The 25264-nt window shown below is 39.3% G+C and overlaps 1 protein-coding gene across 3 annotated transcripts in view; it reads left to right on the forward strand.

Annotated features, from left to right (window-relative positions):
- Prrx1 (paired related homeobox 1) overlaps positions 1-16100 on the forward strand; it is a 68043-nt gene extending 51943 nt beyond the window's left edge. Inside the window, exons 3-5 of one of the 3 annotated variants that reach the window (XM_027417189.2) lie at positions 3101-3282; positions 6941-7012; positions 12552-12689. In XM_027417189.2, coding sequence (XP_027272990.1) covers positions 3101-3282; positions 6941-6995 — 237 coding nt within the window. In that variant the 3' untranslated portion in view covers positions 6996-7012; positions 12552-12689. Of the gene's footprint in view, positions 1-3100; positions 3283-6940; positions 7013-12551 lie in introns of all 3 variants that reach the window. The other 2 variants (XM_035445924.1, XM_027417188.2) reach the window with 2 other exon arrangements.
- Positions 16101-25264: the final 9164 nt, after the last annotated feature.

The raw sequence follows: 25264 nt of genomic DNA on the forward strand, positions 1-25264 counted from the left end.
CCACCTCAAAGTTCTCACCATGAGACAAGAAAGAATTGCAGTGTCATGATGCAAAGAAAGACATCTAGGTCTCTTCTGTGGCCCTGAGGAAATTGAGACAGAATGATGAGGGTATACCTCTATGTTGGCAGTCAGGGCTCATATAGTAACAACACAGTCCTGTTCTCTCCACCTCATCATACTCACAGAACTGACATTAACTCCATTGTACACCACCCTAGGCTGCCTTCCATACCGTGCTATGAACTCTCCGTGCTTGCCTAACCATCTACATCTCCTATTTCCCCAATTTCAGCCTACAGTGAAATGAATAACTTTAAATGAGCAACACACACACACACACACACACACACACACACACACACACACACACACGCACATTCATGTGTACACATGCACAGCACACACACAAAACATGCTCTTCTCTTTGTTTTGGCATTTTATTTTTTATTGTTTTTTGTGTTTTGACTATTGTTTTTGTTTTGTTTATTTTTTGAGAGAGGGAGAGAGACAAAAAGGCAGAGAACATGAGGCTGGGTAGGTGAGGAGGTAGAGAGGATGTGGGAGGCATTGGGTGAGGGAAAAGAATATGTTGTATGTAAAAAATTAAATTAAATATACTAGTAGCCCCTAGTATCTTAGAGAACCATTTTGCCATAGTGTTCAGAATCTGAAAATGGAAACATAGAGAGATCAATGGTGAAAATTGTTTTAGAATTCAGAAGAGTAACTTTTGAGCTAGGAAATTGTCTTGTCCAATTACAATTGTTGAATGTCATGCATGTACATACATAGGCACACATATGCACATACCTGCATACACATACATGGTAGGAGAGATAGGAAAATTCCATCTGTGTATCACCTGTGTGTCTATTGTCTGTCTCTTTTCTTCCCTTCCTTTTCTACCACACTACAAACCAATGCCTTCTGCTTCTGTGAACATTTCCTAGGTGAGTGGCACAGAATTGTTCCTCTCTGACTTTATTATTCCTCTGTAAAGTCCTAGGCTTTCCCAGATTAAACCAATCCCTAACTCTGGGACTCCATATTCAGGACATTCATCATAACATGACAGGTACTATATGGAGTAATCTGTGGGCCAACTCCCCTTACTGGGTGGTGGAGTCCTCTTGTGTGGGGATAAGTTTTATTCAGCCGTGCAAAATTCATTTCTCCCCTTTTCCTCAAATGCTTATTGAACAACTATGGACTTTTTGACCTTTTTTGATTTGTTGGAAATAAATAAGACACCGGCCCTCTTCTTAAGGATGCCACAGTCTGAAACAGATGGAAAAAATGACCAAACCATCAAATGATGCTATCATGAGATGATCCCCACAGTAAAGAAACCTACAAGAATTATTGATAGAGTAGAAGAATGATCCACTCTGCCCAAGGGAAAGGAAGGGACTATGCCCTTATAAACTGTACACTGTGAACCAATTCATAACCATCTGTAAGCACGTCAGTCATTTCTAATCAACTATGGGACAAAGTAACAGACAAATTAAATAACAGTTCAATGATAAATCCCTAGTGTAGTACAGCTTGTATTGTTAGGCGATTCTCTTAGACCTTGAAGTCTATGCCTTTCACTATGACACTTCATGGAGGAAGTGATGTTACAATAAAATCTTGGATTTGATGCCTGGACAGGGAGAAAGAATACTACCAGTAGAGGAAATATCTGATGTAACTGCATATAGATGGATAGTCACTTACTTCACTGTCATTCTTTCTTTAATTTGACTAAAACATTTGCTTTGTATTATTTCAGATGTACTTACATACCTACCCTTAATAAATTTTGAGCTGCTTGGCAAAAACAGTTCTCTTCATCCCTTTCTTCCCAGCTTTTAGTACAAGGCCTGCACTCCAGTGAGCACTCCACCAAGAGTCCTTGAATGAATATAAGTGAATGAATAAAATTCCATTGAAGTATAGGAGATCTGTATGGTCATGGGTTAGACATCCTGAAGCAAAAAATTAACCAGTTACTATTTGCATAAACATTAGTATTGTAATCTCACTGGGCATGTTCCTTCACTTCAAAGTAGAAATGATAAAACCCGATATGTAGAACGTCATGCTAGGTTGAAACAGTGTGTCTAAGTCCCAGTGTAGGTTACTAGTCCTAGGTGCAGTTTAATAAGTGATGGGTTTATCATTAGCTATTGAGGATGCTGCCAGGCCACCCACATCTGTTGAGATGTACAAATAAATGTCTTCCAGTTGAATTCTCAGGCTAGTGCCTGTTCTTTTCTGTTGAGAGGTTTGTTTGTTTTTGTAGAACATAGATAGGTTTCCCTGTCTGTATCAATATATTAGAAGTGCTAGACCCTGATAGCCAGGAGTCATTGTATGGATATACCCATGGGGGCAGAGGGATCTCCTGGAACATCTATCCTCAATTAGTCTTGATCCCTGGAGTCACCATTTGATTGGGCTCTCATAGGATTGCCAATTTATTGGGTACTCTTTAGTAGTCCTTTTTCTTCTATTGTAGCCTCCTTCTCTGATGGCTTTTCCTATACCTCTTATATGAATCATTTTCTTCTGAATCCTTGCAGAAGGCTTGGGGAACTAAAGAGCTTTCTTTAAATAATAAACACCATGAAAGCAGAGGAAAATTTCACACTTTGAAGAGTTTTTTTAAATGCCCTTGGAAATCATTGTATCCATTGCCAACATCAAACAAAACCCTCATTTTATTGATTATAACTGCAGCAGGGTTTGTAAACTACATTTTGTGGTCTCGTCGATTATTCAGAGATCCCACCTCTGGATTCTTAATTACTAGAAGTATTTCGTGGTCCTTTAGCGAGGGGGGTTAAGATGGGGCTTTGTCCATGCTAAGCTCTACCCCTGAAGCGTCCGTTCCACAGACAGAGAGCTTTTACTGCGAATCACATAGCCCACAGGGGAAGGATTACATTGCAGTATTTCTGTTATTTTAGGAAGGGTTCCAGACCCATCCTGTATCTTTCTTGGGATGACATTATGTGGAAAATCAACCAAAATTTCATTCATGTAACCTGTTTTTCTTTGTTCTTCCTCTCCCTCTTTATATCTTTCTCCCCTCCCAACAACATTCCAGGTGTGGTTTCAGAACCGAAGAGCCAAGTTCCGTCGGAATGAGAGAGCCATGCTGGCCAATAAAAACGCTTCCCTCCTCAAGTCCTACTCAGGAGATGTGACTGCCGTGGAGCAGCCCATCGTACCTCGGCCTGCTCCTAGACCCACCGATTATCTCTCCTGGGGGACAGCCTCTCCATACAGGTGAATGAATGGCCCACTCTCCCTTGCTCCACTTCCACACGCTTCTCAGCCATCCACCACTCTCAAGGCTGCTTTTGCAGCTGGCTGACATTCCTTACTCGGTTAACCTCTTCAGAGACATTCAACTTGCTGGCATCCCCACATTTTTACAGGAGATTGCTGGTTGCCCCAGGAGCAGGGTTTGGGGCAGAAGAGAGAGGGGCGGCCATCAGCAATCTCCTCTTGGACTCAGGAATTCTTGCCAAGGTTGCAAAACCAGGAAAGAATATAAAAGAACAGATCCTTTGAAAACTGTGTCCAGTGCCCCTCTTGGAACCATTCTGGAACAAAACTATCCCGTTTAAGACACCTTTGCTGTGTTGCGGTTAAGTAGGGAATCAATGTGTAATGCTCCAAGTGTAGGACTAAAAGCTCTCTTCCCAATAAAACTGATTTTGAATTAAAAGGTCAGGAAGGAGGGAGGGAGGGAGAAGAAGGGAGACACAGGGAGGGAGGAGAGGAAGACTCAGCAACAAAGAAGTTCAATCACTTACATGACCTTGTTAGTGTGAAAGGCTTTCTTAAGACCCTCAAATGCCTTCCTATTCTATTTGTAATTCTTATGTATTCCAATGTTTATCCCTCCCTCTTTCTCCCCTCCTCTCTCTGTGATGTGCTTCTTTCTCTCCCACTCTGTGTGGTATGTTTTAAATAGGAAAAAAAATACACCAAACTGTTGTATTAAAAAGGAATTGTTTGAAGCAGAAAATAACAGAGGACCATTTCAGTCTCTATTTGAAGACTTTTATGTTCCATCCAGGGCGCTGTTCAGAAAGCATAGGTTGATGCAGTGGCATCCAGGATTCCTGTACTTAGTATATGATCAGGCTCCTGTGCCCTTCTTTAAACCCAGGAGACACCAGGTTAAGGCTCTATATTCTGACTGGCTGATTTCTATGGAAGGACTATGCACATGTTTGTTTTTCTATTAAAAGCATTTGTTTATCTTTTGTCGTTAAAGCTAGTTCTTGACCTAAGGAGTGGTTTAAAACTGGTTATAGGAGATTGGGCCACGCTAAAGATGTGAAATGCACATTTGGGAAACACAAGTACTTTCCCACAGTGGGTAGGTGTCATTAAATCCCAAAGCCTCATCTAAATGGTCTTTCTGGTTCAAATAATTTCTCCAGAGAAATGCCATGAATGCATTTGGGAGTTTGGGGACATTCCTTGTGAAATTAGCCTGAAGTAGTTCTGATCTCAATGGTAGATAACCCTTGTCTAGGAGAATGAGAGGGACCTATTCCTGTTCTGGATCTTCATCACCCCCAACTTGGCTGACTTTGAAAGATCATGTCTATGTTCCTGTTTAAAATTTAGATACTGCTTCTCCCATTGAACTTACTAAAAACATATATTGGAGATTGTTATGGAATAGCATATTCTTTAATATTTTAAATAAGCAGAAGGCCTGTTGTCCCTACAACTATTGATCTGATAGTCTACAGATTCAGCGAGCAGCTTAAGATATGGGTAGAATTCAGGGTCTGCTGCATTAAGATCTCTGGTTTGAATTTGGTTGCAACCAGGAAGAATTGCTCCTTTCCTTGGGATTTTTTTTACACCCAGCTATCAACAATCTACATGGCTGCCATGTGGGCCCTACCAATGGAGCCAAACACAGCATATTACACAAATGGAGATGAGATCCATCCTGAACTAGCATCGAATTAGGTCAACTTAACCAAAGATAGACAAGTTTCTGCATCCAACAGAAACTAATAACATGGCAATTTGTGTGTTCCTTTTGGGAAACATTCCATTTCAATGGAAAAAAATAGAAAAATTCTAGATACATTTCAAAAATCCACTCATAATTTCAACATCTTGACAGAACTAGTCATTTTATGACTAGAGTTCAATATTTTATATAAGGATAATCTTAGTGTATATTTTTTGTATCATGCTTTTTTCATTTAAGACTGTATAACTTAGTTCCTTTTACTCATTTCATGATATGCATTTATTTCTATTACATACAGTATTTGTAAAAATCTAAGGGAAGTGATATAGAAGCTGATTGTTTATATTTTGTATGGAGAATAAGTTAATATCCAGTATAAGAAGAAAAACAAAAGTTTAAGGCAACAGTTTAATGAATGATATGTTTCTTTGACTTAATGTTGACTCAAGTGTTTATAATTTGGTTAATTTCTGAAAGTGGCAAAGGCTATTGTGTTACTTGGGGATTTTTTTCGGCTATTTTTAGAATCAAATACATTACAATATTACTTTTGGAACCTTGCTAGAAAACATAATTGTTGTTAAGGAAATATAAAAGAAAACCAAATGATGAAAAGCAAAGGAAATGATAGTTGTTGTTGCTATTGGTACTATTATGTCAAGCTAGTTGCCTCATATGTGCTACTCATTAAAAGGCATTTCTCTTGGTTAACCTCTAGTGCATTCCTGTGTGATAGCTCTGTCCTTGCCCTGACTCAAAACAAGAGGGAACTGAACACTTCCCCAGGTTTAAGTCTTCAGCAAGCAGAATTAGGGCTGTACTTCTGGGCCCTGTTTCTGTCCAACACACAGGGATGCATAACCAACCTATTCTATTCAAATTTCATGTTACATTGCATTGGAAGTATTGAAAACTATAACATTGTGGAACTATCTAAATGCTCCTTATTGGTTCAAGCACTCTTTCTTGATCAGCAAAGCATGTCTGCGCCTGGGGTCTCTATCCTGTGGTGTGGCACCCCAGTGGAATGATCTGTGTGGTTAGATCATGAAACCCAGGGACAATGAGTAGACAATTTTGTTAGGGAGAATGGTTTTCCGACTTCTATAGGTCGTCTCTGGAAAAAGAACAGGAAACCAAGTCATAAAAGCAGCTATTTGCCTATGGTCAGAACCATAGGCTGGGAAGTAACCACCGGCCTTTCTCCTGTTTTTGCTGGATGTCTTTACTATTGAGTGTAAAGACCATAGACCATATCATCTGCACTGGGAAGGTTTTAGAATGATATTAATAATTACACTAGGACAAAGGGTAAAAACCAGGATCATCCCTGGGAAACAAGGACATTTAGTTCACTCTAATTGTAGCTCACTTTGACCTCACTCATTTTCCTGAATACACTAGATGGTGATGTTGAACAGGCAACTGAGGTACCAGAGGGAGCAAAGGATTTCCTAACATGGACACTACTTTCCTGGCAGAGGTTGTTATTGACTTATTGTAGCTAATTGAAGCAAGCTTGTCTTTGAGACATAAACCCACTTCTTACCAGAGAATTTTCTCTAAGCAAATTATGAAAATGAAAATGCACATACACACTAAAATTATCAAGCCTTACTAGCTTTGCAGTGTTATGCCTCTTGGGTAGCAAAACTCAACCAAATCCCATACTATTCTTGGAGACAAAGTAGCGAAGAAATTCTTCCCCAGATACTTCTGTTCCTCTGAGAGGTAGCTTGCAAATGGCTTGGCTCCATAGTACTTGTCCAGAGTGCCATTTATAGAGGGAGGGCTGGACTGGAAACCAGTGGCAAGGGAAAGAAAGGCTGATTACTCTTGTACAATGTCCCCCCCTCATTTGGTCTTGGTCATGGTGCTTCTGACATCTGCTCAACGCATTTGGCTCATTTCTCCCTTTCACACTTTCAAAAATAGATCTTCGTCCCTCCCAAGATGTTGTTTACACGAGGGGCTTCATAACGGATTCTAACGGAAGACACTGAAAAGGTAACTTGTCAGATGGGGATAAGGGTGGCTTCTTGGGGTAGGGCTTAAGGGGAAATTAGTTTTTGTTTTTTGTTTTTAAGAAACTGGGGACTGATGTCTTAGAAGTATAAGCAGTGGAGGTTCCCCAAGTGGGAAATTAGAAGTCAAAACTATAAGAAAGCATGCCCTTTAAGGGAGTGTGACAGTCTAGAGCAGCTTTCCTCAAACACGGTTATGTTCCGGGATCACCGGGCTGTGCCTATGAAGACTAGGATCCATTAAGTCTAGAGTGGGGCTGGGATTCTGCATCTCCCTGTTGTTCCACTCTGAAGTAATTCCCATGATGGTCATAACTGACAAACTTTGACTAGGGAGGCTTTAGATCCCCAAAGTATGAGCCAGGTATCAGACAACATTATTGTTCTGCTTCTGTTGCTTCTCAGGCCAATAACATAGCTGATTTACTATATTGAAAATTGAGCTAGACATAATTTCCTTATTGAATGTCTCACAAGGGACTTGAGAATCTAGGGATAAACAATATGGCATACTCAATATTGAAAAAGGGAAATGCAAAAGATCTGGTGGCAGTGGGAAGATCTTTCTACAAAGAGAAGTATTAGAGTGAACATTGTAGAGGGATCACAGAATGCACAGTGGAAACTAAGGCCTTACCAATCAAATGGGGTCCCACGTGTCTACTTAAAAAAACAAAAAACAAAAAAAACAAGTCTACATTTTAAAACTCAACTTCCAAATTTCAAACAGAAGCAAGAAATGATGATTTAAGTTACATAGGCACACCACCAAAGGATTTATGAAATCTCACTTTAGAAGTAAATTTCCCCAGGAAAACTGAAATTTACTTTTCTAGGGTGACATAAGCATTCCTCCATTGTTCTTTCCTTGACAAAAGAACAAACCAAAGAGATGGCCTCCAACATCTGCATTTCAGGGTTCAGAAAACTACAAACTAGAGCCTGTTAAAGATAATCTAGAGTGGGTGGAAACTTGGATGCTAAGGACCGTTCACATGCTTCTTAGGCTGTCATAATCATCTTTAGGGTGACATTTTTGTGCAGCTTCTCAACCATTATTGAAAAAAGGCTGACCACAAAATAGCATTAAAGATTGAATCAAGCATTCACATTCCTCCTTAATTGTTTTGTGATTTATAGGACTGACACTATGGGCGATTAGAAGTCAAACTATTAAGAGTATTTGCTATACCTCCTTGGTATTGGCAATTATTTCTACTCCATTTTCCTTAAGAACTACCTCTCAGAGCAAGTAGAATTGGTCACAAGTGACTTGCTGGTGGGGTGAGTTGCTGGGTTGCATCTGCTTGGAATCTCCAAATAAGGAAGTGGAAAACCTCAAGCTTCCCGAAATGTGTCAGTTCTGTGATGTCCCACTGCAGACTTGATGAGTCAGCAGATGGAAGACAAGCCTTTCTTTCTCATCCCTAGTGTCTCCATGTGCTTTATTTGGCAACTCAGTTTCTTGGTTACAGATACAAAGAGCTTTGTTGAAAATTCAGCAGAAATGATACATTAGCCAACCTTTTTAAGACTCGGTCCCAGGACTCATATGTGCTCCCTGCTTACAGGAATGAGAAATTCTTGCCAAATGGGAGACTAAGCATTTGAATGTTTGTCAGTTGACCGGGCTCTCAGTGGTTGTCCTGTGTTTAACTGATACACATCCCCAAGTTTCTGTCTTTTTTTTTTTTTTTTAATTCATTCGGTGTAGAAACAAGTGGTATTTTTACATGGGCTGGATGACCCATTCATTGGGTGAAATCAACTAATTACCTTTGCTGGTTTCTCTGTGGAAGATATTTAAGGGCTCTCTCTCTCTCTTTCTCTTTTCCTAAAGCAGAGTTTTAGACATCTCCATGTCATAGAAAACAGGCGGTCATTAATAGTCTCTCAGATTGGCAGCCATTCAAGGCTCTCCTGCATCTGTTGTCACTTAAGCAAGCAAGTCTTCCACCTTCCAATACTATGTTTAAAGCATAACTAAGCAACTCTTGGGACACCAGTAGTTAATTCTCTCTTTTCTAACTGATAAAAAGTCTTGTTTGTAGTGGTATGTCAAAAAGCTGCCCATTGCTTACCTATACTGCACATTTAGCTTGAGCTGTAAGAAGAGACCCATGTCAAACACCCAGAGAAAAATATATAAAAATGACTGGAAGTCTTATTTGTGGGATTATATATCTTAAACACTTGTTAAGAATCAGAGAACGGAGATGATGTCTGTTCTTAATAGTCTGCATATACAGCTAACAAATACTGTAATACTAGGTTTGTCCAATCTTTGAAAATTAGTGACTTTCCTAAGCATTTATCAGGTGAAACTGGTATCACTTACCAAATTTCCCAAAGGAGTGCAAATGTAATATCAACCACTTTCTTAACTTCTGACCTTGTAACTTGAGGGACATCTGTCATATAACATTGCCACAGAATCACTGCTAGGATGGTGCTGTCATCACTACAGTTCCACAAAATGCAAAGAGACATTGTTCTCTGTTGTGCTTTAGCAGGCTGTCACTTGAATACCTTGGTGAATATTCACTCTCTAGTGCAAGATGCTATCTTAATTCTTATTCATTTGGTTTTGAGTGAGAAAGTGGATCGATTCATATTACTTAATGTCAACCTACCTTAGAAAAGAAACTCAATATTTCTACAAGAGGTGCTACCATACAAAGTATTCAGGCTAGGAAATCAGATGAGATATAAATAGTAGACTATGAAATAATTCTAGTCAAAATGTGTGCTACAGCAGAATTGATACCAACACTATAGTAGACAATTCAGAAAAATGGTAACACCAAGTCAGAAAATTAACACATGCTCCCAAGGTTCTAATCCCTTCTTCCAGTAGGTTCAGTTATCAAAAAAAGGGGGAATTTCCATCAAGTAGGACCTTGCTGCCCAGGATCTCAAAGGATGGGGAATCACTCTCTTAGAAACTTGGGCCAAGTATCTAAAAGCATAATCATTCCATAACAATTTACAATGGTAATTTTTTCTTCAAGTTTTCTTATGTATATTCAGAAGTCCCTCAATTGTCTTCCCAGAATTTAACAAATAACACAGACACCCTGTGATGCCAGATTCTGCTCCAAGTGTTTAAAACAGCCATAACTGTAGACTATCTCTAGGACTTGATATTCTCACAGAAACCTGGTTGAGAAAGGCTAATTTTATTTTATAATAATCCACAATTTAGGTACACAAATTCGGTTATCTCTTTTCTTAGTATTTTGTTTGCCCTTTTTTTGTTTTTGTTTTTGAGACAGGGTTTCTTTGTTTAGCCCTGGATGTCCTGAAACTTACTTTGTAAACCAGGCTAGCCTCAACTCAGAGATCCACCCGCCTCTGCCTCCTAAGTACTGGGATTAAAGGTGTGTACTACCACATCTAGCAGCTACTAAATTTTTGAGTGTTTGGTATAGTCTAGAAATTTTTGAGCTATAAATTTTGGGTATGCATTGATTTTTAGTAGGGTGTTAGTTAGAAGCATGTAATTCATCTAGAAAGTAAATTATATCTGTTTGGCTTTTGTTTTTCCTGTGTTAGCAAATTGTTCTTGTTGTTTACTCATTCATAATTTAAGCCTGCTTTAACTGAGGACTCTTCTGCCTCTTGGATGGACAGTGATAAAAAACAGTCTGTTTTTATTAAGCTTTCATGTATTAATGTATTTTTTACTATGAAAAGATGTCTTTATAGATATAGGAATATGCAATGGTTATGCCCTCTTATGCCATATCCTTCTGACTCTTTCCTTCCATTAAGATAACAAATTTTACAGAAAGAACTAGTCCTCAAGAATAAATGAATTCCTTTTTGAGAGCACTACAGCAGGATAATAGAGGTCAGGGATGCTGAGCACAGGTCAGTTTAATCATTCTATAGCTAGTTATGGCTGTTTGTTCAGTAAACGGTTTACTGAACACCAAGTATGTGCTGGATGTGTTGTCAGTTCTACCTGAAGACACGGTGATGAGGAAAGCAGATGTGGTGGTCTATGCAGCTTATAGAAAACAATCATAGACCCTGAACAAGTTATTAATTAAATATGAAGTAAATGAGTAAAGCAAAAATACAGGGTATTACAGGAGAACCTAGCCTTGCCTGGGGAGGGAGGCTTAGGACCCAGAAATTGATCAGGAAGAGGGAAGAGCTAGAAAAATGAAATGTAAGAATGTAGAATTCTTTTGTAACTCGAGTATTGTACCTTTTGTTGTAATGTAGACTTTATCCTCACAATGACTTATACCTATGTAATAAAGCTTTTAAAAGATTTGTTTTATAGAATGATTAAGTGATCCAAAACTGTATATTTCTTTAACTCATTTTTTTCTTGGTAAATGCTAGAATCTGAAATAGACTACTGTGAGTCTTAACTCTAATCTTGACTCTGTGCTGCCCCAGATAAATGCTGATGGTCTATTCTCTCTAGCTTTAGTTTTCCTTCTTTCTGATCTTGTCATCCGATCCCAGAACCACAAACTCCTGTGTGGCTGACAAAATTTCACTGTGATGCAGGAGGCACAGAAGCACATGTCACTCCATTTGTAAATCTCATCTCAGCTCAGTTGAGAGGGATCTTACTCATCTCAGAAACAGCTAGAAGCATTCTACTTAGTCCAGTAAGTCTCATTTGAGATCTTTTACACAGAGAAAGAGGTAGTTTGCATCCACATTTATACACCCCTTTCTTTTCCTTTAAAAGAGATTCGTGGATGCAATGAATAGAAACCCACCAATGATGAGTTCTTGCCTAGGTCTTAATTATAGTCTATGACAATAAAAATTAGCTTCACATTTCTCTCAGTAACATAGACAGGGAGAAACAGTTATGTCTGAAATCAAGAGTGGCAAAACTATAACTTGGGAAGTTTATTTTGAAATTTTAAATATTTCCAAAGTGACTCACCCCAAAGGTGGTGTGTGCTAGTCACTTTGGAGAAGTTATAAAAATCAAGACCCATTGACAGGAAAGTCTTGATTTGACAATGTCTGTTACTATTGTCTAGTGAACACAATGTCAGAGGAGGAAGTTGGGTTGTTTAACCAATTCTACAATCACATCATTTCTTATAGTATTATTGAGTGAAGAAGTAAAATTCTTTCAGTCTAGTGTTACTGACCTCCTTCACTGGTTCCACAGGCTGTCTGATATGGGTAGGAAAGCTTAGACTGTGTTTAAGTAGCTGATGAAACTCCTGCTATTTGACTTGAGCAGAATCTCCTTTTCCTTCAGAAACAAATCATTACTCACTGTATCCAACACAGCAAATACCTCTTCCTACCCTATTTCATTTCCTCTGCTTCCTCAATGTCCTATAAAAGATGACCACCCTTTTCCAAGGACCTTAGACTAATTGAAAGCTGGGGCTGTAAGAGACCCCAGAGGTCCTCTATCCACCCTACTGCCCTGCCTGCCCCTGTCCTGAGAGTATATCCACCCAGGGCATGGACTTGCAGCTTTATGACACTAATGCCTGTTGTTCTCCCTGCTCTCTCCTTTGTCCCTACAGCGCCATGGCTACTTATTCTGCCACATGTGCCAACAATAGCCCTGCACAGGGTATCAACATGGCCAACAGCATTGCCAACCTGAGACTGAAGGCCAAGGAATATAGTTTACAGAGGAACCAGGTGCCAACAGTCAACTGAGGAAAAAAATAATTAAACAGGCCTAAGAAGAAATCAAAAACCATAAGAGACCTATCCTGTTCTGTCATTTCTTCATCTGCTGGAAAAAATCAAATCAAACAAACAAACAAAGCCAGAACTAAAATATTGGGACCATGGCGGAGAAAAGCAGGAGAGGAACAAAACGAAAATTAGTTAACAGTGGTTCCTTCTTCCTCTCGGATACCATCACCATTTGCTTCTGTGTGCGTTCATTTTGTTTTCCTTCTATCCGTGCTTTGCTAATTATACTCCAAGCTTCTTCAGTTAGGCTCAACCCACCCATTCCTGTAATTGTATGAGAATTAAAAAAAAAAAAACTTCAGCAGCCAAAGAAACACACACACATATATATGCACACATATATACATATATATACACATATATGTATATATACATATATATACACACACACTTGAGTGTGTGTGTGTGTGTGTGTGTGTGTGTGTATGTGTGTGTGTGTAAGATTATGTCTCAGTAACCTGTTTGACCTCAGTGCCTTATTCTGTCTCCCAAGTATCTCTAGGAGATTTTTGAAAATCCAAAGTATTTCTGAGGAATCTGTATGTTGTCTCCATGTCTGTTGGTCATGGTAAGGTTTTTCTATCAGCTTCACGAAAAAGAAATGTACACATGTTCTGGTGTTTGACCTGTCTGATTGATGTGGTTGGCCATGTCTGGTGAACTCTGAGCTCTAAGGTCTTGAGCGAATCTGTGGACTTAAGCTCTAAGTGCTAGGTTATAATGTTATCAACACCATCCCTCATCTAAACCAAACAATAAACCATCCTAAGTTAAAGATATTTGTTGTTTTTGAACATTTTGAACAATTGCTGTCATTTGCTCTTTGGTAGAAGAAATACTTTTGGCTTTAGAGATGGAGAGAAAGTTTTGTAGGAAATTTTGTAGGATTTTTTTTTTTTTTTTTAGGAAAACAAATACTGAATTGTGAAAGGTATAGCCTTTATCTCTTTGGTGCCTTAGGGGTGGTCAGATGCACACCCACACACCCACACACACCCACACACCCACACCCACACACCCCACACCCACACCCACACACACACACACACACACACACACACACACACACACATATATATATATATATATATATATATATATATCCTGTGTATATTTATATATATTATATATAAAATATTGCAAGCTTGAGTTTGCAGTTTCTGAAACACTATAAAAACAAACTTTACACAGTCATCATTGTCCTTTTCTACACAGCAATGATATATTAATGTGGCATCTTTTTTTTCCATACTCTGCATAAAATTCTCATTAAGGTCAGAGATCAATTTTCTAGGAAACTGTTTGAGAACAGCTTTCATTTTCACTTTAAGGCTTTAAAGGGGTTAGGAATTATTTGACAATATAAGAATGATCTTGAGTTTGGAGCCTGAGCTTAAGCGGAAAGTCTGTATCATCTGACATATCATAGGAAATACACACAGAAAGCAGGGGTGGGGTAGTTAGCCATCTGCTCTTTTCCCACTCCACAGAAAGATGAAAAACAATTAACGTATTTAACTGAAGTTCTTAATACTTTCTCTGAATCCCCCCCAAAAAATTAAGGGCAATCATACTTTTATATTTTAGTATTTTTGAAATGAGGTTTAGTATGTAGGGTGGGATGCGGGGCAGGTATTTTTTGTTTCTCTTTGTTCCCAGCTATGCTTTGTCAACTTTCCTGGTGGACTTGACTGAACCATGTTACCATGCTGTGTCAAGTTTACCTATTTATAAAATTTGTGTAACAACTCTTACATACCTCACAGGGATGCTGTGAGGCTATGCCTGTTTGTTCCCTCCCCCCCTCCTCCCTTCCCTCTCCCCTCCCCCTTCCCTCCCTTCTTTCCTTCCTTCCTTCCTTCCTTCCTTCCTTCCTTCCTTCCTTCCGTCCTCGTTCTTTGTTTATCCAGCACTTTGGAGCTATGGGAGGGAAGGGAGCATATAATGTTCATGGACTAGAAGCTTTGTTTTCAAGCAGGAAATGGTATCTGGCTGTACATACATATAACCTTGTATTTGGAAATGATAAATAGGTTTATATTTTCAGATATCTCAATGATCACATCATTTGACCAAAGAATAATTTAAGGCACAAAGTATAGAGATATTTTTTAACTTATATTCTCATCAATAGCTTGGCAACCATAGTTCTCAGTGAATAAAATGCTTCAGATTGATTTTGGCCAAATATGTCAACTTTGTAATATGAGTGACAGACAAAATATTTGGGGTATAAGATGTACTTTCAGCACACACTTGTATTTCCCTTGGCATATCTAATCAAGCTAATGGTGATTTTTTTCAGTCTAACAGCCACTGATCTGAAAATATATTTAAGTGGTTTTGTACTTTGTTTAGTAATGAGAAGGAAGACCATCTTGTGTCCTTTAAGCTCATGAAGTGAATCCTTCTCAATAACACCTATTAAAACATTTCTTTCAGAATAGTTCATATGGTCTGTCTTAACACACATTACTTGTTTTTAAGGAGTCTTTCCACTCATGTATCCGTCCCGTTGATTGCTGTGTATCATCAAGTTTCAAAGGAACAGTGCATCCTTTTTGTAAAAACTTCCTTGGATTTGTAAAGTGAGTACAAGTCCAACAGATTGGTAAACTTTGGGGATTTCAAGTTTGCAGAGAATAGCTAAAAGATTTGGGTTATAATCAAGGAACAAAATTTAGAAATGAGGTTTTGCTAAGGAGGGTAGAATCGTGGAAGAGAATCATACAAGAAAGTTGTTTGAATCCTTCATCCCGACTCTATTTCCAGTGGCCATCAAAAGAGCCTGATCTATAAACTCAAAGGAGAAAGTGGGAGGCTTTACCTGATGCTTCCAATCAGCAGTTTCTAGGAATTCATAGAATAACCTATGCTAGTTAGTCACAGGAATGCCTGTTCCTGGTGGACCCACACCACAACATCTTTATCTGAGCACTTATCTGGATATGTCTCTGAAATACTAGCACTCAATTTTGTTCATTTATGATCCACTTTTAAATTCAACATAAGTTTAACAAGTGATTTGGAGGATTAGATTTCTAGCTTATAAGTTAATTGCCAGAGGAGTGTCTCAGTGCCACAGACTCAAGGCATATACGCGTTGCTCTCCCCCAACATATACCCAGATGAAGGCATGAAACTGTCATTGTCCTCAATCCCTTCCCAAACAAGAGGCTAATTAGTAGAGTACTTGGCAGGTTAAATTAAACCAGAAGTAATGACCTAAGTAAATGACATATGGTAATAAAGATCTCATAAGAAATGTAATATGTAAATTATATCTTGCTTTATGATGTAAAATATACATTGTTTGTGCTAGAATAGAAATGATTTCTTTTCAATAAAATGGAAGACGGACACTACAATGTCTTTTGTTATAATACACTGGACTCGGATGATTATTTTTACTTTGAACTTCCAAAATGCAGAGGTGCTTGGATTCAAGATGGCCATGAGAATAGTGAAGGTAAGAATGGTTTATAAGCAAGAGAAAATTTTATCAAGTTATGATATTGTATCCAGTAAAAGGCAAATAAATGTATTCTTCAAAAGAAAAAGTAGTAGTGGGAGGAAGAAAGACTATCTGTATGTATAGTGGGAAGTTGAGGGCAGACCTTCTGATGAAAATTTAGCAATTTTACCTATGCTTTTAGCATCCACAATTTGACACACAATAAGACAAATAGTCTTCACATAAGGCACAAGCTTTTATTTTAGTATTGTCAAAATCAAGCATTTTAAGCAACCATTATATACAGAGTGGGTGGGTGACAATAAAGAAAACAGAAAAACCACATCATGAGGAACAAGTTGTTTTTATACTAATTAAAATCTGGTAAAAAAAAAAAAAGGCGACTTGAGAATTAAGAAATTTATGCAACAATTCGAGACAATCAGTTCATAGTTGTTAAACAAATAGAGTGCATAGAATAATTTCAGAAGAAGAAAGAAAACATTGAGCTGGAGTGGGACAAGAGGAGAGAGGAAGAAGCAAAGGGAGACAGGAAGGGACAAGGCAGGGGTGCAGCCTTGAAGGATCTGGACTCAGGAATCATGGCAAGATGGGGAGTTTATTTTAAAACTAAGTAGAAAAAACTCTGAAGTTTGATGTTGACATTTAACTTTCAGATAAAAGACATGAACTTTTCTTCGGGCCATAGAGACCCATAAAAGGGTTTTAAGCAAGAATGGCTTCTAAGCAAGAGGAAAAAAAAATAAAAAACCTTGCCATTTTGGCAGAACACTTCTTGCAAACAGGCAAAGATGAGCTAGAGCAGGGCAAGCACTGGAAGACAGATGTGACATATGGGGAATGGGGAATAGGGAAAGTCTTCCAAGGAAACAATCAATAGGACTGCCTAGCAAGAAGAAAAGAGTTGAAGATATCACTGACCAAACCCTGGTGACTCAGGAAGTCATCAGTAAAATTCATCAAAATCAACCAAAGAGGAGAGGCTCAGCCATTCACTGGGAAGGATGATGCAGTCTTAGATTGTTGAAGCTGCCAACACCAAGTGGAAGCTCCTGGTAAGCCAGGGCATGCAAAGCAGGGGCTGGCCAGGGGCATAGTCAGAAGTTTAAAAATGACAATTTGGCATATAAGTGTGAATGTGTTTTTCAAGATGAGAAACTGCCCTGTAACACAGAAATAATTTTAATAACTAGTTTTTGGAAGTAGTTTCAACAAAGGAATACGTACTGAGCTTTGAAGAGCAGGTACAGCCAGGAAGAGGGCTATGGAGGGCTGCTTCTAAGAATCTGGGGAAGAGGCAAATCCAGCCTGGCTATTATCTCAGAGTTAAGGCATGTTTTAACCCTTGACCAGCAGGAAACTATGTGGAGGCACCACCTCCTCTCAGTGACAAGAAAATAAGTGATGGCTGCTGATGAGACTCCTTGGTGGGGAGTGTGGAAATCAGTATGGATTCTTCTCAAAAAAAATGAAAAAGTGAACTTGTATATCACCTGCAGTAAACATGTAATTTAAAGTAACTAAGATGTGGAATCAGCCTGAATGCTCACTGGTAGAAGAATGAATTTTAAAAATGTGATATTTAAAAATGTGTACATAGTGGTGTTTTAATCATCTATAAGGAAGGATGAAATCTTGTCATTTGCAGGAAACTAGGTGGAACTGATGACTATTTAAAACAAAACAATATTGCATATTTTCTTTTATAAATTGTGTCACCATTCTAGAGATGGTGGGACCTGGGAGAAAGGAACTGATAAATGAGGTGAACTAAAGTCTCATGCAATAGTCAACTTTATTTATTTATTTATTTATTTATTTATTTATTTATTCATTCATTCAGAGCCCCAGAAAATTTATACTCTGAGGGTTAAGAAAGGTCACCTGAGTGATGCTCTCATGAGTTCTAGCTGCATACAGTAACAAGGACAAGCTGCACGCAGTAAAATCATGTTTTTCCATAGAGGCAAATAAACATTTAATTGAATAACAGCAGCAAGCAATAATGAGTAATCTGAAGTAAACGCACTCCTATCCAATACACTTGGGAGGGGCATGTAAACACGGCTAAGAACAGTTCTGTGTCTTGAAGAAACTGAGGTCACAATTCTCTTTTCTTGAGTGCTCTCATGAGAACTCAGTATTCTCCTCACAATACTTCATTCCAGGACCCTTCTCCCACAATATGGAATCTAGATTTAAAAAAAAAAAGACAACAAAAAACAATATAGGACATATTATTGACATGTATTTATGCTTATCTTGTGAATATGTATGTTCATTTTGATTTTTCCTGAGGGTGAAACACAGTCTCTTATTGGATGCCAGTAATACTGGTATAAATTACAAATGGTGTGATTTCACAGTGTGATATAATATGCTTATGTTTCATATCTATGTGAATTACCGTGTCAAATAATATCTCACATTGCATTCTAAAATAGTGATTATGAGGAAACCGGAAATCATTCAAAAGATGTAAAAATCAAAAGATAGACCTCATAATATAAATTATGAAAGCCAGAAGATACATCCATAGACTAACTTCAAATGATTCTACTAAAATGTATTCTACTAAAGATTCCAAGTCTGATTGGTTGGAGACCTACAATAAGGACTAGGCATTGGATTCTCTCCAAGTGAGTCTCATAAATCTGAGTGAAGAAATAGTAACTCCCCTTTATGCTAGTCTCTTAGTTTCTCAAAGCCAGGGAGACATCAAGGCAGCATGAGCAGATCCCCAGCTTCTCGTCACCTTAGTATAGTAGGTACACTGTGGACTTTGTAACTCTCAAATTTCTTTAAATTTTTAAATCTTTTCATGGAAAAAATCAAACTTGGAAAAAAAAAAGAGGAAGAAAAGAGGAAAAGAAGAGCCAACTGTCCTGCTTGCTGGATAATCCTGTCTCAAAGAGCTGAGAAGGAGAATGGTGGTGAATTTCCCTAATCATGCTTAAGAGTCTGACCTAAGGTCTTAGAGTGGCTTCACGCTGGGCTGCCTAGCTCAACTCTTAAAAAACAAGCATTCCCTGATTTTGCCAAGGAAAATAAATCTATTTTCCTACTTCCTGTGCTGTATTAGGGTAAAACCATAAAAAGAAGCCAAAATCCCTCCACAGTAGGCTTGCAGACCTAAGGAGACCATTATTTCCAGTGCAGGAAAGCAAATAATCTGTCTTGAACCCATGTTCTTGCTAACCACGTTGAGCATTGAGAAATCAGAGAAAGATTTCTTGAAGAAATAGAATTGATTGGGAAACTTGGCCTGAGAAAACAGGAAGTGGCTTTCAATTGCTGCAGACGGCAAAGAAAGGTGTGTGGGTGTGAGTGTGTAACCCCTGGAGACAGTGACTACGGTTATACTTATCTAAACCAAAGCAAGGTTCCTCACATAAAGACAAAGCCAGCCTAACACCAATGGACTCTCTGAAGTTTCACTCTTTTCAAGGCAGAGGAGTTCAATACTATTAAGAGGTCTTTAGTGCAAACACATTCCATCCTTTAGGGTAATGTTTTCCTCAGGCTTGTCCAGGAATAACTCCTAACCTTCTCTCCTTAAGATCCCAAGGACACAGCTGATTTGTTTTCAGTTGGGGGCAATGAAATGTTGAAATGGGAAACATATGTCTCTTTAGTCTGGAGGGGACATGTTAGGAAGCCTCTTGTTTTCCAGGCCTCCACTCAGCAGTGACCTGACAGCCACAGAAAGTCTAAACAAGCAACTTGCAATTAACTCCTAGTAATAATTCTTTCTAGGGTCAGGATGAATTTTAATTCTGTGTAAAATATTCATTATCTAGAACAAGCTTCCAAAATGTTCTTTAGTTTGAAAAGAAGAGAGGGCTCTTCAAACTCTTATTTAATTGTTGCTTTCCTTTTTCTTGGAACACAAATAATTTGACCTAACTGCTCCACCCAAATGCCCATGAGCCAATGATGTCCATTTTAGCTATTGTTTCCCTGTGGGTTTTTCTTTCCAGCATTAAAAAAGGAAGTTATTCTGATTTTTCTTTTAATCTTGAATCCTAAGTAAAATCTTTAGAGAGAACCAAACTTAATAAAGAGAAGTTGCCAAGTTAAAGGATCTCAGGAAGCGGTGACATTGAAGAGTCTGAGACTCCTTTACATACCCCGACTGGAGGTCGTGAAGTGGGAAGGGATAACAGTGCCAGCTCTGCCTGTAGCTGCTGCCATGGTCCCAATGTGTGTCCATGGCCCCATGTGAAGCTCGAAACTCAGTCTTGTAAATAAAGTAAAAACTAGCAAGTTTAATCATATATTGTGTCATTTTCTCTGAGTAGTATCTCAAGAAATGACAATCTGGAAGCAAAACTGATCCTTAAATTGTTTACACCAGCATGTGATTATCTGTACTGGTGTTATTCATGTTAGATGACAGGAATACCAGAGTCCTTCAAAATACCAAATACTGCTCCCTGGCGTCTCTGGTGTTTCTACATTAGTTATGGACTGCAGACTTTTTATGATATGCAAAACACATTCACAGTCTTATTAATGAATATTGATAATAAATACAATCTATTAATAAAATATTTTAGATAATTATAATAACAAGCCAACAGTATACAAGAGGTCCAAAGTGAATTAAGAATTACTCAAGACATCAGATTTCTGAGAGTTCCCAGTTTTGATGTCATGTTCTCTAAATCCCTAAGATTAACACTTTTTCATTTGAAGCAGCAGTAGTCCTGGGTGAATTTAGAAACACCATTCTCAAATGGAACACTAGGACCCAGATGTTCAGTGCACAAGCAAAGAAGAGTGAAAATATCTTGAATTTAGAAACAGAGGAGTTAGAGATAGGCCTCCCAGGTGGTCTTGGAGGTCCACTGGGCTTAGGAGACTCTTTCACAAAGCAGAAATGCTAACACTTGCCGGATTGCTGTTAAGATCAAATTAAGGTTAACCTTTATACCATTTACACCATTTTTTTTTATTATTTGTGTCTTTTACATCATGCATTTCTATCCCATTCATTTCCCCATCTCTTCGTATCTACCCTCTGCCCTTGTGACCTCCCCTCTCCAAAAAATCAAATGAAGTTTAAGAGAAAAAAGGAGAAACAAGACAAGGAAAAAAATCAATCTTGTCATTGAAGCTGTAGTGTGATCCAGTGAGCCACACAATAAACCCTTTTATCCATATATCTTTACTTGCAAGTGTTCACTGCAGAGAGTCATTGGTCTGGTTTGAGGCCTCTGGTTTCTGCACTACTGATGCTGGGCCCTCACTGGGACTTCTCTCAGATAGCCTGTTGTTGCCCTGTGTTGTGGAGATGCTGCAGCTTTGGGTCTGCAGAACGGTCCAGTCCCTGCACATGTTCCAGAAGATCACAGATGGGGTGGATGTTGGGGTGGGCCAACACATAAACCTGGTTCTGGGCCTGGGTAGTTGCAGGGTTGGTCAGCCTGCCATCTCTTCCTTGTCCTCACCACCAATTTGAGTGATCCCTCCATTGTCCTGGTGAGTTCATCCCTTGCAGCAACCACGCAAGTAGGGGGGGGGGTTCTCCTCCTTTCATGCCCTCAGAGTCAGATCCCCCACAGCTACATCTTCAGGATCTGCTCAACTGTGTTGCCCGGAAATGGCATCGGGGCCACATTCCTGAGTGCTGCCACTGATGAGGGGCAGGGCCAGCTTTCTCACCTGCCTTGGGTATTGATGCTGGGGTGGCTTCTCTCCCCTGGCCATGTCTCCACATGACAGATGAGTAATGGAAACAGCTCTCCCATGTGAACAACTACAGGGGTTGGCTCACCCACACCTCCAACATGATTGGCTCTGTTGGGCTTCCCAGGCAAGGTGCAGGGCCTGCTCATGTGCTTGTGGCAGCTGGTGGGGTACAGGGCCAGCCCTCCCCACCCCCACTCATGCTGCCACAAGATAGAAGAACCATTTTCACCATTTAATACACTCTCAATAAATAAGGAATACCAATCCTGAGACTAACCATAAATAATATTTACTAAATTTTGTGTGCTCATGTATAATTTTGAGAATAGTAATTGGGGGTAAACAGTAAAAACTATGTATCAAACAAGCAATGTTAAATACCTGCACCAATAAACAGCTTAAAAAATGTTGGAAGTGCCAAAGACTGCCTGGGATCAGCTTTGTGGTTGGTTACCAGCATTCTGCCTAGGCTACAGAACAGGATCAGGAGACTGTGCTGGGAAGAGGGGATGGAGTTTTAGATCTGAGAGACTTTCCAGGTCTGCTTTAAGCTGGGCTCCAGATCTGGTGGCTTTTTTTTGTTGTTGTTGTTTAAATCAAAGTTCTACTTACTAAACAAGCAAAACAGGAAAAGGAGATCAACTAGAACAGAAAGGACAGGTCAGGTGTGCCCAAGGATGCTACCAAATATTCAGGGTCATCAGGACACTCTAACCATCCAGTATTCCCAGTGTTTCCCAACTTCAGTCATTTAAGTACCATTTTGTACTTTGTGCAACATCTGCCTACCACCTGGACTCTTATTTACTTAATATTTTCTTCAATTTGGCCTATTTTGTAACTTAGCCTTGTCCTAAACAATAATAAACATAAAATTATTGATTGATGTGCAAATTATATTTCCCTAAGGCACATTTACATAACTATTACACATATCATAACACATTGGTACATAACTACGACACTAAACAAATGCCCATATGTGTGCCATCGAGCATCATCCCACTCGCTGCTGGACCACCCTTTCTGAAATTGTAAAAAGGTTCTTTGCACTGAGTTCACTAAGTCAGGAGGGAAGGCATCTTGCCTAAGATGAGTGAAGGCAGGCAGACCTGTGCAGCCACACATGGCCCCGTGCTCAGAGGGCCTCAGGCTTGCTTTAATGCTCAGCTGTCACCTTCCTGAAATTCTGAATAAGTTTTGAACAAGTGGTTCCACATTTTCGTTTTCATCAGCTTTTGCAAACTCTAGAGCCAGTCCTGAGAAGGCACAGGAATGGAAAAGGCTGGCAATGAGTAAGTTTCAGTGGTGATACAGAAAAGTTTTTCAAGAACTCTTTACAATGAATCATTTAAAAGCTGATAAGGAAACTTCTGCCCAAACACTATCCAAGACAAACATGGGGGATCAAACAAACAAACAAATAAACATAAGTTCTAGGTATTTGTTAGCTAATAATAGAGCTTACTAGATTGAGGGGTCTAATCATTATTCATAAAGTAACTAGACATAGTCCGCACTTAAATTTCATAAAGTGGGTCATAAATGGAATAATAGTTTGGAAAAGGAAGATCTCTCGAAGGGCGGGAACAGCTGGGGAAAGTGGGAAAAGGAAGAACTTGAGCCATCAAATAGCTTATGTATCTCCTTTGAGAATTTATCTGCCAAATCCACATGAGCCCCTCCAGAATCTCATCCATGCCAACTTCTCCTACTCCACCTCTGATCAGCCTCCCCAAATATACAACTGCCCCTAACATTTACAGAACCCCGTAGAGAGTACCAATGGAGGTCTACTCACTTTCATTTATATACTGCTATGCTGTAAAACAAGGTGACAAACTGTGACATAATTGCATAATATCACTCTGTATTAATTATCCTGCCTTTATAACAGCCTGCAAAGCTCTATTCCAGTTTATAAATCATGGGTTCTGGGATTGGGGTGCCGATGTCTGGCTCCTAATACCAGGCCTGTCATCTGCTGGCCCCCTCTCCCTGCTACCAGTTCAGTCTGTGGGGTGAGGGGCCTCCAGCTCACACACCCATCCTCACTTGAAGCTCACAAACAGCTGCCCCTTGGTGTGCACAGCAGCAGCATCTTCCGATGGGAGTAGAGATTGAGAAATGGCCTCTGCAGGTATTCAAGGAGGCCAAAGTTTTAAGGAAATGCTAGAGCCCTAGAACCAGGTGTGGCCTGCAAAGACAGGGTTGGACCCAGGACAAGCTGTCATTTTTGTTCCTGAGGTTTTTGTTTCTTGGAAGACATGCAACTAAGGGAGACCGAAGCCTGACCTTCTAAGACACAGACTGCAGACAGATATTGCCAACATACTTGTGTTTTGTTCTGTCTCAATTCCTCCTTTTACTTTTGAGTGTCTGAGAGTCCCTTTGTCCTTATATAAATCATACCCTCTTCCACTGAGAACATCTACCCCCACTCTGTTTAAGCATGTAGTCTTGGTCAAATAACACCTTATCTTTGGAGCTCTGAAAACTCTTGGTGTTCATCTGTGCATTGAATTCCTTTGTCCTCTTGTTTGGGCTTCCATTATACACTGCTTTGCTTTTCCCACTAGGCTGTGAGTTCTTTGTGTGTGTTTGGTCTGTTGTATGAAAAGAGTCAGTAGTCACATGTACTTCCTTTTACAAATGTTACCCAGAGAAGAAATAAATGAAATATGCTCTTGTGTTCCCTTTTGCAGCATGCTATCTAAAACTGTAAGTACCTTGCAATATTGTTGCTCTTAAATGGTAGATGTATGAATCTGCATGACACCATGCTAGTGAGAACTGGAAACACTCAGTCATCCAGATGTTTGGTGTCATGTGGATAAATCCCCAGATGATTGACTGAATTTTTCAGTTTTCATTGGAATGATTGGCATCGTGTGTACATGGCCTTGTGTTATCAACTCTCAGACCCCCATTGCAGTGGGTTCAAAAAGTTACTTTCATGGACTCAAGTATTCAGAAAGCTGCTAATGGGACGCAGCATTCTTCATCATGTGCTACTCATGGGAAAGCTGACAACTTCAGTGCCAAAGGCGATTTCAGTTCATCAGTCCTCATTGTCATTATCAACTAGCAATTATTATGCACTCACATGTGGGAAGCACATTTTCAAATGAAAGACACCATGACAAACATTAGCTGATGAGAGGGGCTTTTATTTTAAGCCACGGAATCAGCTTTCTGGCTTCATGCTAGGCTGTTTTATAAGAATTTTACCTAAGGAGAGTTCAAAGCAAGTGCCACATGTTGACCATGGAAATTTCACTCACCCTATGGAAGACATTTCTTTCTTTAGTGTCCCGCTTTGCCACACCATTGTCATTTATCCCAAACTGCATTTACTGGGCA

Source organism: Cricetulus griseus, chromosome 5 (genome assembly GCF_003668045.3).
Source record: "Cricetulus griseus strain 17A/GY chromosome 5, alternate assembly CriGri-PICRH-1.0, whole genome shotgun sequence".
Classification (NCBI taxonomy): domain Eukaryota; kingdom Metazoa; phylum Chordata; class Mammalia; order Rodentia; family Cricetidae; genus Cricetulus; species Cricetulus griseus.